Source organism: Zonotrichia albicollis, chromosome 10 (assembly GCF_047830755.1).
Source record: "Zonotrichia albicollis isolate bZonAlb1 chromosome 10, bZonAlb1.hap1, whole genome shotgun sequence".
In the NCBI taxonomy this organism is placed as follows: Eukaryota; Metazoa; Chordata; class Aves; order Passeriformes; family Passerellidae; genus Zonotrichia; species Zonotrichia albicollis.
In genome coordinates this window covers 4242795-4258877 of record NC_133828.1, presented here as the reverse complement: position 1 = coordinate 4258877, position 16083 = coordinate 4242795, and the positions used below count along the sequence as shown (strand labels likewise).

General features: G+C 40.4%; 2 protein-coding genes across 2 annotated transcripts in view; one reads left to right on the top strand and one right to left on the bottom strand.

Moving 5' to 3' along the window:
- Positions 1-5242, top strand: part of ARHGAP15 (Rho GTPase activating protein 15) — a 321279-nt gene extending 316037 nt beyond the window's left edge. The window contains exon 14 of the mRNA XM_005491382.3: positions 3949-5242. Coding sequence (XP_005491439.2) covers positions 3949-4132 — 184 coding nt within the window. The 3' untranslated portion in view covers positions 4133-5242. The remainder of the gene's footprint in view (positions 1-3948) is intronic.
- GTDC1 (glycosyltransferase like domain containing 1) overlaps positions 1-16083 on the bottom strand; it is a 274478-nt gene that overhangs the window by 10492 nt on the left and 247903 nt on the right. The gene's annotated exons all lie outside the window — the stretch shown is intronic.

Below are 16083 nucleotides of genomic sequence, written 5' to 3'. Positions count from 1 at the left end.
TGTCTCTAGTGGCAGACTTCCCTAGTGAACACAAATATTGTGCATAACTGGAGGACAGGATTCTGATAACAATAAAACCTCATTTTATCCCCATTTTATTCAGGGGATGGCATTTCCTACACCTGCCATTCTAGCCCATACCAAGCAACCCCTTCTTACTCTTCTGACCCCCTCATTTTGTAATGTGTTGTCCTTTTGTCACAGTCTATATTACCAGTTTGTGGAACAATAACAGGATTTTCCTATTGAATAGTTACCCTTAAATATAGTTTAAAACAGTGAAAGAATACCAGGCATGGCTAAAACCAGTTTTGCTGAGGGTAGAAATGCCCCTGTCATTGAGCAAAATTAAATCCTCATTGGCTGGAAAAGGATAAGAAAGTAAAAGTGAGCAGTTCTCAAAGCAGCTGGCTCTACCCTCCAACACTCTCCAGCCTACAGTAAAACAGTGTCCTTTCCAATAGGATTTTCCTCCCTAAGTACACTGAATTCCCCAATGTTTTATGTGCAATAGGAATATTAAGATATTGAGTCAGAGTCACTGTGGAAACCCTTTCTCCTCCTCAGCAGTTACTACAAAGTAAAAATGGATGAAGAACATTTCCTAACACCTACTGTGTTTGGAGCAGTAATCCAGTGTGCTTTCCAAACGTCAGAATTAATAATGATTTTATTTAGAGAGTTTGAAAAGTGTAGGTTTAATGGAACTAGAGAGCCAAGTCACCATACAATGACCCTCTTAGCTGTAGGCTTGCCCTGCTCTCCGTCACACGTTTTCCAGCTTGCAGTTGCCTTGGCAACAGCCAAAGCATAAATTCCAAGTATTTTTCCTTATATATCTGCCATTGACACTACAGCCCTCCTATCAGACACTTCTGCTGTTTTAATTCATCATTAGTTTCATTACTATTAATAATGGGAACTGTATTTTCTGCGTTTCTACCGACTTGTGATTTTAAGGACTGAAGACATTCTTGAGACTCGGTCATTTTGGAGGGAAAAAAAATAATAATTTTGTGCAGCATAGCACCCAGCAATTTCTTGATATGGTTCCAACATCTGTGGCACTGGATTATAGATTGTTTCTAAAATAACCTTAAATTGATGGATCATTGCTCCTTTCATTTGGGTTTGACAAAAAGTACCTCTGGCATTTCCTTTCACTCTTTTTGTTGAAAATGGTGTGTCACTCTTTCTGCTCTTTTTCTTGCCAAAAAAAGAATTCTTGTCCATTTTTTCAATGTTTTCTCTTTTAACAACTCAATTTCACCTAGTAGGTATAGTAAAAGAACTAAGTCTGCATATTTTGTTTTGATTTGCACTGACTTCTTTTGTAGACAGATGATAAAAATATCAGTTATAGAATTTCTTTGGTAAATGTCTGTAATCCAAAAAGACATAAAGTCCAAAACTTATAATTATTTTATTCAGGGTGGATTGAGTTCCTTCTTTCTACTTCTTCAGTAGCTGTGTTTTACCACATATTATTTAACTATTCAGACTTTCCGTGTTTCCAAGTTTGCTTGCTTTATGGGTTTTTTTGTTCTTATGGTGCAAACAAGTGAAAATGCATTGTTATATCATGGATTTTTAAGACACTTTCTCAATGCAGTACTACTTATTGTAGCATTAAGGTCAGGGAACTTAAATGTACACAAATTTTCTTAATGCCATGTTACATATGAGCCACAGTCAGTTCCTCTCCACCACTAACACACCCCAAGCACAGCCTCCACTGCCTCATGCCACATCCCCACCTCCTGATTGCTGGGAAATGTTATCAGCCCTGGACTTTGCCAGGATGTCATAAGAAGGATGGAATCGCCAGATAAACCAGGGGAATTATTCTCCTTCAGGAAGATGGCAAGCAAAAGCAGAGGGGTTGGCCATGCATCTTCCATTTTCTGTGTTCCCATCAGGAACAGGGGGTCTCAACACCTTGCTCCACATTGTACAGACAAAGGAAGGCAGTCCCTCAGTCCCTTCAGTAAATTGAACTCTGTTGCCACATTTCTTCACCCTGATTCTGCCCATCCATGGTCCATTGCTTCCTTCTCCCTGCAAGGGGCTTCTCCTTCAGCTCCATCAATGCTGTTCATTATCAACACCCTCTTAAAAATTAATAAATTAAATAAATAAATAAATTAAAATAAATTATTGATATTTCACTTTAGAATTTTAATTAATTATTGATATTTAACTTTAAATTTACTGAATTTTAACCTTAGAAATAATCAATAAATTGATTATTTCTACAGTTACGCAAGAAAAAGCTGCTGAATTTCCCCCTCCAGTGAACATGCATCTCTACTCCTGCTGATGCCATCTCCAAATACCTTGTGAAGTTTCCAACTTTTACCACATAACAAGCTCAACAGAAACCAAATCTTTCTCCTGGAGAGGTCCCAAGCTTTTTGTACATGCCTCTGCATAAGTGGCATGAAGCAAAACAATCTCATCACCTCTGTAACATTTTTAATTGTGATAAAGATGTGTGACATCAATCAAAGCCCACGCAGTCACTTGGCAACAAAACTTCCAACTTTTGAGACTTTCTGAACTCCTAAGAGAAGAGATGATATATTAATATTACCACAGAAGAAAGATAATTAATTTTTTTTAAAAATTAATGAAGATGCTATATTTTAAGAAACTAATAGTTAAGCCAATCTGATTAGTGCCATATGGAGAGTGTTTTGTGGAATGGACACCACGGTTACTAGCACGAGGCAGAAGTATTCTTCCTATTTATATATGGGGAAAAAAAGCATGAGTGTTGATGCTCCAGGAATGTGGTAAACGATGAGATTGGCACAAATCCACAAGAGATGCTTTTTGCTGTGTGACCCACCCACTAACATGAAAGAAACACTTTTCTGAGTGCCTGGAGCCATTAGGTCTCACAAAGTTTCTTTTCCTTATAGTGTGGCTTGCTGTAAGTTCAGCTACAGGTATGGGAAAACAGAGACAGCTGTGATGGCTTTTAAATGGCTGTCTGGATTTTGAAAAGGTAAATGAGTGACAATGGCAGAGAGGGGGGGAAAAGCAGAACTTGGCTTCAACAATCCAGTTGGAATACTGGAGTTAAAACTAGCAGGTTAAGGAGGCATCCATAAATTCAAACATTTACATAATAAAGCTACATTTAGTTTGCATTCCTTGGTGGAGCTGTGCAATTTATTTATAAAATATGTGTCTTCATTTACTAGTCTTTCCAACCCTAGAATACATAATATATTCTGGAGGGTTGAGGGAAATGGATTTCTACTTAGTCTGTACTCACCACCGCAGAGATTTATGCCAAACTTCCTACCTAAACTCCATCCATTAAACCTGTGCTGTTCTTAGACCACACTTCTCCATCCTTAATGCCCTTTCCACAGGAATATTAAGTCTTAATATAGACACAAGATCAACTTTTAATAATAATAGTCCTGCTCTTGTAATTTTGTGGGTAATAAAGATATCAAAGGTTATAATCCTTACCATTATTTTCTAAGTCATCTCATTAAGGTATGTGGTCTCTGTGTCTTCCAAGAAACTTTGTGTCAGGATAAGGCATGCGAAAGTCTTTAGTTACATAAATTTCACAATCCATTTCAGACCATACTCACTTTATTGGATTTAAATTAGCAGAAGGAATGTGTTTCATATGAGCCCTATATTAAGGGGCTTTTTTTTTGGTTTTCACAACTCTTTCAGTGCTGGAGACCATGTTAAGGGAAGCAGGGAACCTTCTCCCTTGCACTACAAAATCCCTCCTTTCCTTGTTTGTCACACTGGCAGACATTTCCCTTGCCTCCCTGTTTTCTTTCTTTTGGATAAGTTAACCAAACAAACACCCCTATCAGGAGAAACATTTTAAAAGTGCCTCTATGTGCTTCGAGAGCAACAGTGACTCCTCTGACACCCTTCTTTTTTAACCAGTTCTTTCCTTTTTGTCAACAGGATAGCAGCCAAGGAATCCGTGAATCTTATGTCAACACAGAGCTTAGGAATTGTGTTTGGACCAACACTGCTTAGACCTGAAAAGGAGACAGGGAACATGGCAGTCCACATGCTGTACCAAAATCAGATAGTTGAACTTATGCTGAGCGAGTACAGCAAGATCTTCGGCTTGGGGGAAGACTGACAGACAGGGCCTGTTATTGAAAACGTTCACATCTGTCTTGATGTCTAATATTTTTACATTTCTGTAAACATATCTCTGAAATATTTCTTTTTCTTTCAAGTGACAGATGCCTCGTTTTGTGCAAACTTAATGATGATTTTGTGTCTAATTTTCAAACATTGGAATAAAAAATATTGTCAACATTTGCCTATATGTATTCTGCATTAACCCTTTGAGAGTTTCATTATGCTAGCACTCCAAGTGTCACTTTTTCTGCAAGCTGAGCATACAGCATATGGCCCTAGACCATAGAAAATGCTGTTTACCAACATATGCAATGGCACAGAAAGACAGATAATAATTGAGGAGGTTTGTGGAAAACGGATTAAAGTATGTATATTTAAAGCAATGAATTAAGGCAGTGACACGAGATCATTCATAGCTAATCTGAGTATAATTTACCTTTCTCTTTGATATACGTTGAAAATTAAAGACATGATGAATAATGATTTGTCTACCCTGAGAGCTGGGAAAAAAAATTGCATTTAATGCTTTTAAACAAATAAAATAAACAAACACAAACAAAATGAGAATGTCACCATTTGCATAACAGTGCCTAAAAGAAATTAAAAATGGAATTGGAACTTTGGCATTTTTACTTAAACGCAGTACATGAAATGAAGACATTGCATGACTGCTCATTTTAATGTAACATCCATTTTGATTCTTCATCACACTGTACATCTGCCCGCTTTCCCCAGCTATCTCATGTTCTGTAGCATTTGTATTGTGCTCCTGAGGATGCTTTATTGGTGAACTACATTAAATTCATCTAGAAAGAACTTTAAAAAAAAAGCCTTTTCATATGCCCTTAGGATTACTTGGCTAGACTTGAATCAATTTATGCATTTGATGGTTAGTTTCAGTTGTCATGGATAAACAAAAGGGTAACTGTCTAGAATATATCAAATATTGTTTCATTTTGAAATGTATGTTTCCAGCTATACACATCTCCTACCCTGTTTTGTAAAAGTATTCTGGTGATAAAATGTAGACTTATGTTTGACAGCTTTTTAATCAAGTTCAAAGAGAATAAATAAAACTAATCCAGTGTGGTAAAGAGTCTGTCTGGTTATCGATTTGTTCATAAAATGAAAAATAAACCATGTAAATAAGATGTGTGAAACACAGATCCAGAAGCAAATATTTAAAGCAATTAAAGACCCCAAAACATAGGATTAATGCATAGGTCTGCTGTGCATGAGAGATATGTCTTCAATATCACCTCAGCAGATCCCGGGCTGCTTCAGTTTTTACTCAGCATTGTTGTGCAAAATTCCACGTTATTCAGGAAAGGTCACTCCTTGGAGTGGTCATTTATGGGAACAAATATATAATGAGGCCTGATGGTTAACTAAGACCAGGCTCTTTCATCAGGTGCTAACACAGGCAGAAAACAACACCAAGAAAGCATAAAAACCAGCCCTGAGATGGTTTTTCTGACTGCTCATGTCTGAAAAATCAAGCAAAACAGAGGGGTAGTGACCAGTAGTTAAAATGAAAAACATGAAACCAAACAAAAATCTCCCTCGTATCACAAATATCCAGCTCAACAACTTCTGAACAAAACTATAATATACTGGAGAGCCCAAATTCACTTTATGTTCAAGAAAATATTTTTCATGTTAATGTCAAGCCGTGAGTGCTTAAACAGTGATGCTTTTCAGGATCATCATCTGTAGACTCTTTTAATAGCAACAAACCAGGCGCTGTTTATAGCCTGTGGAAATGGCTGGAAGAAAGATAGTCAGAAGTTCAGTCTATTCCTTAATAAAGGCCATTCACATTATGGCCCCACGGGTGCTCACAATCATGCTATTGAAGTAATTTCTGCTATTACTGGAAATGAAAAGTTCACTTGTTACTTGGAGCCTGTTGCACTCAGAAGAAAAGATTCCTAATTAATTAATTAATCTTCTTTCAGGCTTTCTTCGGAGCATGGAGACTCCTCTTGTCTTGTTTTTGTAAAACAAGGCTTATGAAATGCACCATATCTCTCTCAAGATCAACTGGTTTATAGAGGGGGGAAAAAAAAAAATCAAGGAAACTTTTGGACACATGAGCCTTTCTTTGGGTTTGAAGGGTTCCTTACAAGAACACTGCACAAAAATGCTGACTGCTCTGCTAAATGCTCTGTTAAATTGCAGCCTGGACGTGGGCAGAGAATCTGGGGGGACACAAGTGGCTCTCACCAGAGGAGTGTATAAATCCAGGGCCTGCAGCAGATGCCTTTCCTTTCTCATCCCGACAGCACAAAGGAATGGCCATGCCTTGCTACCAAGCTGCTTCCTTCCCCAAGAGACCAATTCTTCCTGTCTCTCTTAATACATACATTAATTTAATGGGAAAAATTACTGACTCAACCATTAGTCAAAGAGCCAGCCCTTCAGGCCCTGCCATCAGCAGAAACCAGAAGGATAAAAGAGGGGAAGAGTGGGAAAAAAATAAAAAATAAGTGTTCAAGCCTTAACTGCAGCAGGGTTTCTTTCCCTGCTTAGGTAGTTTGCTCTTTATTACCCAAGCTCACAGCCCAGGACTCTTGACAGACTCTTGTTGCTGGACATAAACATTCTTAATCCCAAAAGTGTCCAAGTTTTGCAATTCACTGAACCTGTATTGCCACCACATTGCTCTTCCACTTGTTACTTATTGGAATATTCACTATCACTTGGTAGCAATTCTGCTCAAACTCTGTTAAATTTTTAGCAAGTCAAAATTAGACTTGCAGAAGGCCTTTCTTTTTCAGGAGTCAGCATCAGTTTGAGAAGGGCCACAGATATTTTGAGCAAGGAGCTATTAATGGTAAATGATCAGAAAAATTAAACCTGAGAATGCAGCAGAGACAAAAATGTCCAATGATCACTGTTTATCTGCATCTTCTCCCTGTGAAGAGCATCTTCTACTCAAACTCAACTGAGAAACATGTGCACAAAACTCGGATTGATTCAGTAAAAGGAGATATCAGAAATAAACCTCTAACTGAACCAAAAAAGGGCATTTCCAGCTATAAAATTTTATCATTAAAATAAAGATAAAACATCGGCATGTGGAATTGTAATCTTCAGTGAGAGACTGTCAGTTTTTAACTCAAGAAATTCTACTCCAAAGCAGGATTTCTAAAACAATTATGAGACACACTGACTTGCTGAGCTACAGGTGAAAGAGGAGACAATCTCCCCTGAACAATCCTTTATTCCTCTTTTTATTTACATACATGTAGATACACATTTTTGGAGGCAGCATGCATTTTAACAGTTCTTTAATTCCCTGCCAGCACGGTGCAGGTAACACTCAGCCTTTTTTGCAAGCCCCCCATGCTGCAGCAGAGCCTCAGGCTGTTGTTCAGCCCTAGGCACTCAAGAAGTTCAGCTAATCAATTTCCACATAGGATGCAGACCTTGGGTAGGGTGAGTTGGGCTCACAATCACCACTGTAACCAGGCAGGGTGTAGGTTTTGCATGGCTAATCCTCAAAGGAGGCTGGCAAAGAGCCTTGGGGGTGCACAGCAGGTCCCTGCATGGCAATCCTGGTGCAGGAAGGAATCCTGGAGCTCAGGGAAGATGAGCATCAGCAGAGGAATGGGGCTCATCACAGCTCCTGGGCTTTGCAGGATGCAAAAATGGAGCCCAGGGCTGTTGTTTTGTAGACTATAGGAGCCTTTCCTAGTACCCAATTTTGGTTAAAACACATCAATGTTTCTGTAAAGATCAAGGGACAAACAAGTGGCCTGTGGAGGTCAGGCTGTACCCAAACCTTTCTCTTCAAGAAATGCTTCAGGATGCTACTAAAGCCAAAATCTCATTCTTGTGCCAATTTACAAGTGATCACAGCAAATGAATGTCCTCTGCCATCACTCTGGGCTATTTTTACACTCCACAACCTCATATTTCCAAACATACCTGAAATATTGTGAGAATTAATGTACCTTTTTGCTTAGAGGGTCTTGTTGCAAAGATTTGCTTCATGTTGGGTAGAGAACATGAGCCTTCACCGCAGGTTTTCACACAAAACAAACACTGATGTTTAAAATAAAGCTGAATTCCATACTCAGGACATGATAGTTGGGGAGGCAATGCCACTGTCCATAAATGTGTAAGAATCTCAGACACAGAGACGGTTAATGTGCCAAAAGGGAACTTTCTAATTTAGTGCTCTTTTAATTCAGACCCAACTTTTTTTTTCCTTGCTTTTTAAGTAGACTGATAGAATTGTTTGGGTTGGAAGGGACCTTAAAAATCACTTCATTCCAACCCCCTGCCTTGGGCAGGGATACCTTCCACTATCCCAGGTTGTTCCATACCCCATCCAACCTGGCCTTGACCACTTCCAGGAATGTGGAGTCCATAAAACACTCTGGGCAAACTCTGCCATGACCTCACCATCGTCACAGACACTTTCTATTCTACACCCTGAATTCACCTCTAATAATCAGGGATTTGGGATTTTGCAGGCACCCAGAGCAGGGTAACCTCAGAGACAACAGAACAGAATGAAATTTGTCTTACAGCGCCTTGACCACGGTGAAGTTTTGTGACTTTCTATAATTTGCCCTTAAACCCTCAGAAATGCTTCAGAGGTGCTGGGAATTCGTGTACCAGCAAAGCAGGCTGTCCACACCTCCAAGACACCTGGGGCCACCCCTTACACCTTCAGTGGAAGTTGAAGGCTTTGCTCAACAAGTGTAAGAGAGACCATAAAACACTGCAAGCTCAGATTGAGTGAAAATTAGTTATCCACAAAATACCACTGTTTTAGAGCACATTTCAGTTAATAAAATATAGACTCAAATTCCACACAGTTCTTCTCTCCTCTTTGTCAAAGAGCAATTTCTGTGCTCAGCTCTCATCCATAAGTTTTTTGGCTGCATTTCTGGTGGGTAAATGGAACAACCACCTCTCCACCACTGATTTCTATATTGCCTCAAAGCTTTCAAAGAAGCAGCTCAGAAGCTTTTTGGTTGCAATTTGGGGTAGGTGGTGCTATGGCCTCTGCTCTGGAAAATTAAAGTGACCATTCTGAAAGCTGTTTGACCAGCCCATTGCTCAGGCTCCAGCCTGCCCATTGCAGTAAAAAAGGTAGAAAAAGTCCAGTGTTATGTCAGCCTTTCCCACAGGGGATGTTTCTTTGCAGCCCCAGGCAGTAAATGGTTTTAAATAAATGGCTGAACACCCTGTATACAGTTCTGTCTTTATGTAGTTTCTGTCACTTATTATCCATTTTTAATCCTGCTAGGCTCTTTGTCTTAATGGTATCTGATGAATTTCCCAGGTTAATTATGCACCATGTAAGAAAATATTTTACTTGTATCACTTTTAAATTCATTAGCTTTTAGTACCATTGTATAGCACTCTGCTTGCTCTTGATTTATGGGAAAGGCTAAATAGGATCATCTGAGTGACCTCTCCTGGCAATTCACTCTCCTATATACCACTAACACATCACCTCTCATTTGTCTCTTAATCAATTTAACCTTCCCTCAAATGGAAGATCTGCCACACCTCTTATAACTTGCTCTGTCTTTCACTGGATGCTCTGTGCATCTATTCTGCCTTTTAGAACCAAGCTCTTAACCGTCTAAGGGGGAGGGATCCTTAATATTTTCATTATTGAACCCTTTGCAGCTCTTAAAATAATCAAGCTTCTTGTTTGTATCTGATTTCTGCTCTGCACTGAAGAACTGAACTGTCCTTATTGCTTGGGCCAGGTTCACAAGGGAATTTGGGGAATTAAATGCTATTTTTGTCTATATACAGAGAATGTGCCAGTGCTGCTGCTTTCTCCCTTGTGGCTACTTCACCTTGCAGCTTTCCAAATTTCCATCAGCAGCTTTGGCCACATAATCCTGGCTATCTGGTACCTGCCTGGACCAACTCTTATCTTGGTTCCTGGGCCCCTTGCTGTCTTTTACCCACAGGGTAGGTGGGTAAAAGGGTGAGTAGGGAATTTAAAATGCCAGCTCAGGGACACGGAGTTGGAGCCTGCTACAAGGGTCCTGCACATTTAATCAGCTCCCTCAGCACGGGTGCAGTGTGGGGCTGCATCCTCACACACCCAGGGGGAAGCACAAGGGTGATGCTGTGCACACTCTTGTTTTTCAGCTGGAGGACCCAAATTTTCACAGAACCACAAATTCCACACACCCCCAAATCACCCAGTGCTGCAGGAACACAGAGCTGGTGCTCACCTTGCTCCACAGGACACTGAGCTCAGACAAAGCAACACAACAATGTGGCTTACTCCAGAGTTATGGAGTGTCGTTGGTTGAAAAACAAATCAAATTCCCTCTTGTGTTTATGATCTGCTTTACTTCAAATGGGAGAACTGAAAAATAAGGCAACTACCTTAAACAAACACGCCCCAAGATGCAAAATGTGAGCACCTTCCTCAGACCTGCGGTGCCATTCTTTTTCACATTGTGTCCCTTTGAAGTGCACATAGCCAAAACTGTTGGCAGTGCTTTCCCTCTGATGCTGCAGTTTTTGAGAGTATTATGCATATTGCAGATGCGGTTTTCTTGCACTAGATTGAAAAAAAGAAATAATCTTATTAAAAATGTAAAAGGATTTCAGGGTTCTGTGCATACTCAGAGAAAAGAGAGATGTCAACAATAAACATGCCATCTGAACAATACGGAAGGACCTCTGTCCCATGGGCATAATAGATGTTTTATTAATAACTTGCTTTTATATATTTTTCTCATTTCCCAAAACAAAGGGAGGAGGAGGGGAAAATGAAAGAAAAAAAAAAGGAATGGGTTTGAAAATCAAAACATTTCCTTGACTGGACAATTCAACATAGGGGGATAAATTGAGACCTGGTGCACTTCTGGGTCTGTGTTCTCCTGTCCCGGGTGTATTTCTTACATCTGATGGCATGAGGGAAAAGCCCCCCTGGTTCTCCAGAGTTTATCATGGAGTACATCAGCTCCAGCTAATGGATTGGAAAGGTGAGTCTTTTAAGTGGCTCCAGCAGACTCAGCACCAGCAGAAAAAGATGTTACTCATTGTCTGAGGCTGCTGGACAAGGTGTTAGAAAGGAGAGGGAGGACAGGGAACACTTTTTCATTATTCTGGAAGAAATAGAGAAACCCTGACACAGCAAACTAATATTTTCCCTGATTTTCCTTGTTTTGTCAAGTAGATGCCTCAGGAATGGATAAAAGAGACAGATGAGTCTTTGCTCCTCTAGGTACCTTCAACAGGAGTGTGTGTCCAGACCCTGAGGTCTGGCCCATATCAAGTGATTAGGTCCAGGCAATGGTCACCCTCCAGAGGCATTTTAACCTCTTTATTCACTCTCTTTACCATGATATATTTTTCCCTCACACAGAGCCTGTGTTTCAGGTAATTGAGACCTCTTTGGAAATGCTGTTCCTACAGTACAGGCCCTCAGTAAACCCGTTTTTCATCCCAAATGGCTTTCATAAAGCTAGGCAAATATGGCAGGGGGAAAGAGGGACATGGGATGAATTAAGGCATGGGGTGTTGGAACAATATGATCTTTAAGATCCCTTCCAACCCAAACCATCCCATGATTCTGTTCTATGAAGGGAATGAGCACCTAAAGTAATTTTCCTCTTCCATTTTCTGCCACTGTACATGACCTGGCCTATTATAGAACAACACTTACATTTTGTTTTTTGGATTGCCTACCTGTACATATAGATGGAAAATATTATGGAAATAGATGCTGCTAGAGAAATCTGTGATGTTCTTAGAGGCTGAGAAAGAGGAGGGCTCCACCTTGGAAGCAACACCATTTATCCGTAAGATCATCAGTGGGTACTTGGTAGGACAACATTGCTTTGGAGCAAGTAAAGAGAGGTGAACCTTGAGATCCATGGCCAAAGGGTCTACAGGCTCTTCTCAGGCACTAAAAAACCTTTCCAGTATGCAGAAATTCCTATTTACTCACATAAGGCTTTAATTGCTTCATATCCCAAATAAGTTTCTACTCAGAGTAGATTTTAACCTTTAGAGGCCAAAACCTTTTTTATTATTTTATTTTCTTACCTGTGTGGTTGCGGATTTATTCATAGAAGAATTGGAACATTTGACCCCAAACATGCCCAAGTGCAGAAGGAACCCTTCACTTCCATGTCAGCTTGGGATGCCTTTTTCTGCCTTACACAAATTCGTTTTGCAAGGCTGCAGGGGTCACAAGCTGTGCCTCTTGCCTTTCCTAGGGACACTCTCCAGTGAAAGAAACCAGGAAAACTCACTGGACAGAAAGGAAAAAAAATCTGTCTAATTAAGAAGCAAGCGTGCATCTGTCTCGGGCCACTTGCCAAGCATAATGTGGTGGGGAGGCAAATCATTGTGCTGCTGGAAACTGCTCCCCTTGGGCTGGCTGGCTCCAGAAGGGCAGGGGACAGACGCCTCCCAGCCAGGTTCAGCACTTTCTGTGCCCACCTAATGGAGAGGAAGTTGTGGGATTTGTCAGAAGTCCATCCGAGCACAAACATGCCAGAGGTTCCTGAAGCTCAGACAGCTCTGAATGCTGGCTCTGATTTGCTGATGTAAAGCTACACCTTGCTCTGCTGTGAAATCAGAGGTACAAGTGCACAGCAGCAGATGTGCCTCACTTTTATCTCCAGGAACCTGTGGCCAGACTGTGACAAAACGAGCCCAGATGTGGCTCCAGGTGTCACCAGGTGCTGGGAGGAAAAGGAGCATGGGAGGTATGTCAAAATGGATAGGCAGTACAGCAGGAAAAGCCGGATCACTTGGGAAATGTGGAATATTCCATATTTTCTGATACTCTCCAAGGAGACTGTGCTCATGGAAAGAAGTCTCCTGAACACCTTAGACTGGAGCTTGATGAAAAAGCTATTCCTGCTCTTGAAGTTCATGATATGAGCTTGGATATATTCCAACTGTTCCTACAATTATTTTATTAATTTCACATTATATCCTTCTGAAGTCAATAAGGGAAGAGACGAGAGAGAAAAGGAGGTAGCCAGACACCCCATGAACAAACCAGAGACCACTCAGCACCATCCTGCCACCACAGATGATGCAGGTGAGAAGCAGTATCCATTATACCAATAACAATTTTGGCAAGTGCATAATTTTTCAACCTTGATCCACCTTCTAGAAAAAAAAAAAACCCAGTCCCTGTGTTACTGATTTCTCTTACACAGTCACTCTTTGGCCAGTAAGGTCCTGAGTTGGCCTTTACCATCTTTCTGGTTTTAGGAGCACATGGAGAGACTGATACAGAGCATAGATCAGATGCCAAATTCCTTTTTAACCCTTTTCCTCTTCTTTTCATCAACCAAACCTACAAATTCTTCAAGCGCTGTCTCATGTTAGGTTAGATATTGGGAAGAAATTATTCCCTCTGAGGGTGGCGAGGCCCTGGCATAGGTTTCCCACAGAAGCTGTGGCTTCTCTGGACAATATTGTGGAAATGTTCCAGGGCAGGTTGGATGGGGCTTGAGATAGTGGAAGGTGCCCTGCCCATGTAAAAGGGGTAGAACAAGACAAGCTTTAAGATTCTCTGCACCCCAAACCATCCTGTGACCCTATGATTCTGTGAAATACAATTGAGAGAGATCCCAGCTCTCACAGAAACATCTTTGCTTAACATCCAGCCCGTTGATGACTGTAACTTAATTACCGTGCATACTGTACCGGTGACAGTAAATATTAGTGCTGTGTGCCACAGAACAAATATCCCGTGATGAAAAATTCAAACGGTATCGAGCTTTTCATTAGTGCTCTAATGGCTTTCTCACACATCCAGCTCATTTTTAACTCGACCTGCTAGGGGAAGGAAATGACATACTTGCTGTTGAATAAGACAGCGCCGAGATTACATGAAGGTGCGTTTTTATGGGTAAAGAAACGTATGCCACATTAATCTATTTTTATGCCTTGCAGTACGTGCTGATGAGTCATTTGAATGCCAAGTTTCATTAGTAAATTGGGAGTGATATAGGCAGCTCGGCGCTAAAATAAAAATGTATATTTCATTTAAGAATGCAAAAAAAAGAAAATTTCAGCAGTGCTGCAGAATGTCTTAGAACACTAAGTAGGGTTGTAGGATGTAAGCATTAAATCTTAGAACCCTGTTTATAAAGGAAATTTTGTGTCTATAAAATGCACATTAGTAATACAATCTGCCCAATATCGTATTGTTCTATTATTTCTCTATGGATCATATTAGTCAGTGTCCTGTTAACATCCATTTTATCATACTGTCATAATATTATATTGAAATGAGATCTGGCACTTTTGGGGTCCTGTGCAAGATGAAAAAATGGGTCTCCAGCAGTCTTCCTCTTAGATATAATTGAAAAAGAGGCAGGCATGAGGGCATGCTGTGATTCACGCTGCCGGAGAGTGATCTGGAATCATTCAGATGATGAGTACATAGAGAATGCCGTGCACAGAAAGATGGCAATTTGCTGTACTAATGTTTTGAAAATGAAAATTTCTAGCTGTTTTGCAGAGGAGCTTAGTAGGAAAGGCAGAAGGAAAAAAAATGATAAAATCTTTTATAGTTAAGTCAGATTATTTCTGTTGTTTTTGGAGAGGCTGCACAAAGAAATGTGCTTTCTGGAGAATGGTATAAAGCGTAAATGAATATTGCTTTATTGACCAAAATAAGTATAAAATACAGGAAATGGAAGGAAAACAGCAAATGAGGAAAATTCTATCCCATTCCTTGAGGAGCAGATTTACAAAGGGATCCAGGGGCACCTTTCAGGCTCCTTAAACCAAATTTGGATCCCCACTGAGGCCACTTAGCCAAAGGGATGGGCACCTACAAACACCCAGTACTTCAAGCCCATAAGCCTATATTTCTGCCATCAAACCCAGTTTCAAGCTGCCTGACAAGCCCCAGCAGGAATGAAAACAATGCTTCTCCTCCTTTCCAAATAGATGATAAATAATGGTATCAATGTCCTGTTCCTCTGGTGCTTCCACCAAGCTTTAATACTAACAAATAAAGCAAACCACCTCTTCCAACCTTTGTTCAGTATCTATGCTGTCAATACTGATGCACAGTCAGTATTAAAATGTTATTTTTATTTTTCTTCTTTCCTTTGTTTTGACTAGCTTTGTTCTTGATATCATCATTTGGTATTAAATGAAAATTCAATACAAAATTATGTCCCTTTCTTCAGGATTTTGTTGCTAAAGACTGCCAAGCTCATGCAGCTGGCCTGTCCCCAAGAGAGTGACCCTCTCCACCTGACCTGAGTCCTCTTCAAGGAACTGAACCAATCTCCTGTAAAAACCCAACTCTGTCTTTGGGACGCTGGGGATTCACTCAAAGATCTGCAGAGAGAGCAGGACCACAGGGCTTGGCTCAACCTTTCAACATCCAGGGGAACATTTCCTCATTCAAACACATGGATAATAATCCATGTTAGAGAATATTCTTTTCAGAAACCATGCTGTACAGTAACAAGTTCTCTAACTGCATGTTGGAGCAGACAGGATCAATTCCAGGGTTGTTCAACAGGATTTAAAGCTCCTTTAAAATATGGTACATCCAATTTTCCCCCTTCATTTTATAGTTTAAGTTCCTCTCACTACCCCTCACCATCCCATGCCTTTGTTGGTGACATTTTTAAATCATCATTCCCTGCTCTCCTTAATGGATCTGGTTTTACCATTGCTATTTAAATTTTTTATAAGTCTCTGTACACTGAAACAGTGGAAGTGTGATCTTTGCAGCAGGAAGGAGGAGACTCCTCTGCTCAGGAGGAATATATGTGCTTTGCAGGGCTCTGAGTGACCCAAAAAAATAGACGGTTCCTGGGAAAACACTGCTAAGCACCAAGATGGGCAGTTTACTACACGTGCAAGTCCAGGTGAACAGGGAATCTTCAAGAAACTCCCATTGAGCTGAAATTGGCACCATTTTATAGCTTTCAGTTTTGAGGTCACAGTCACCCG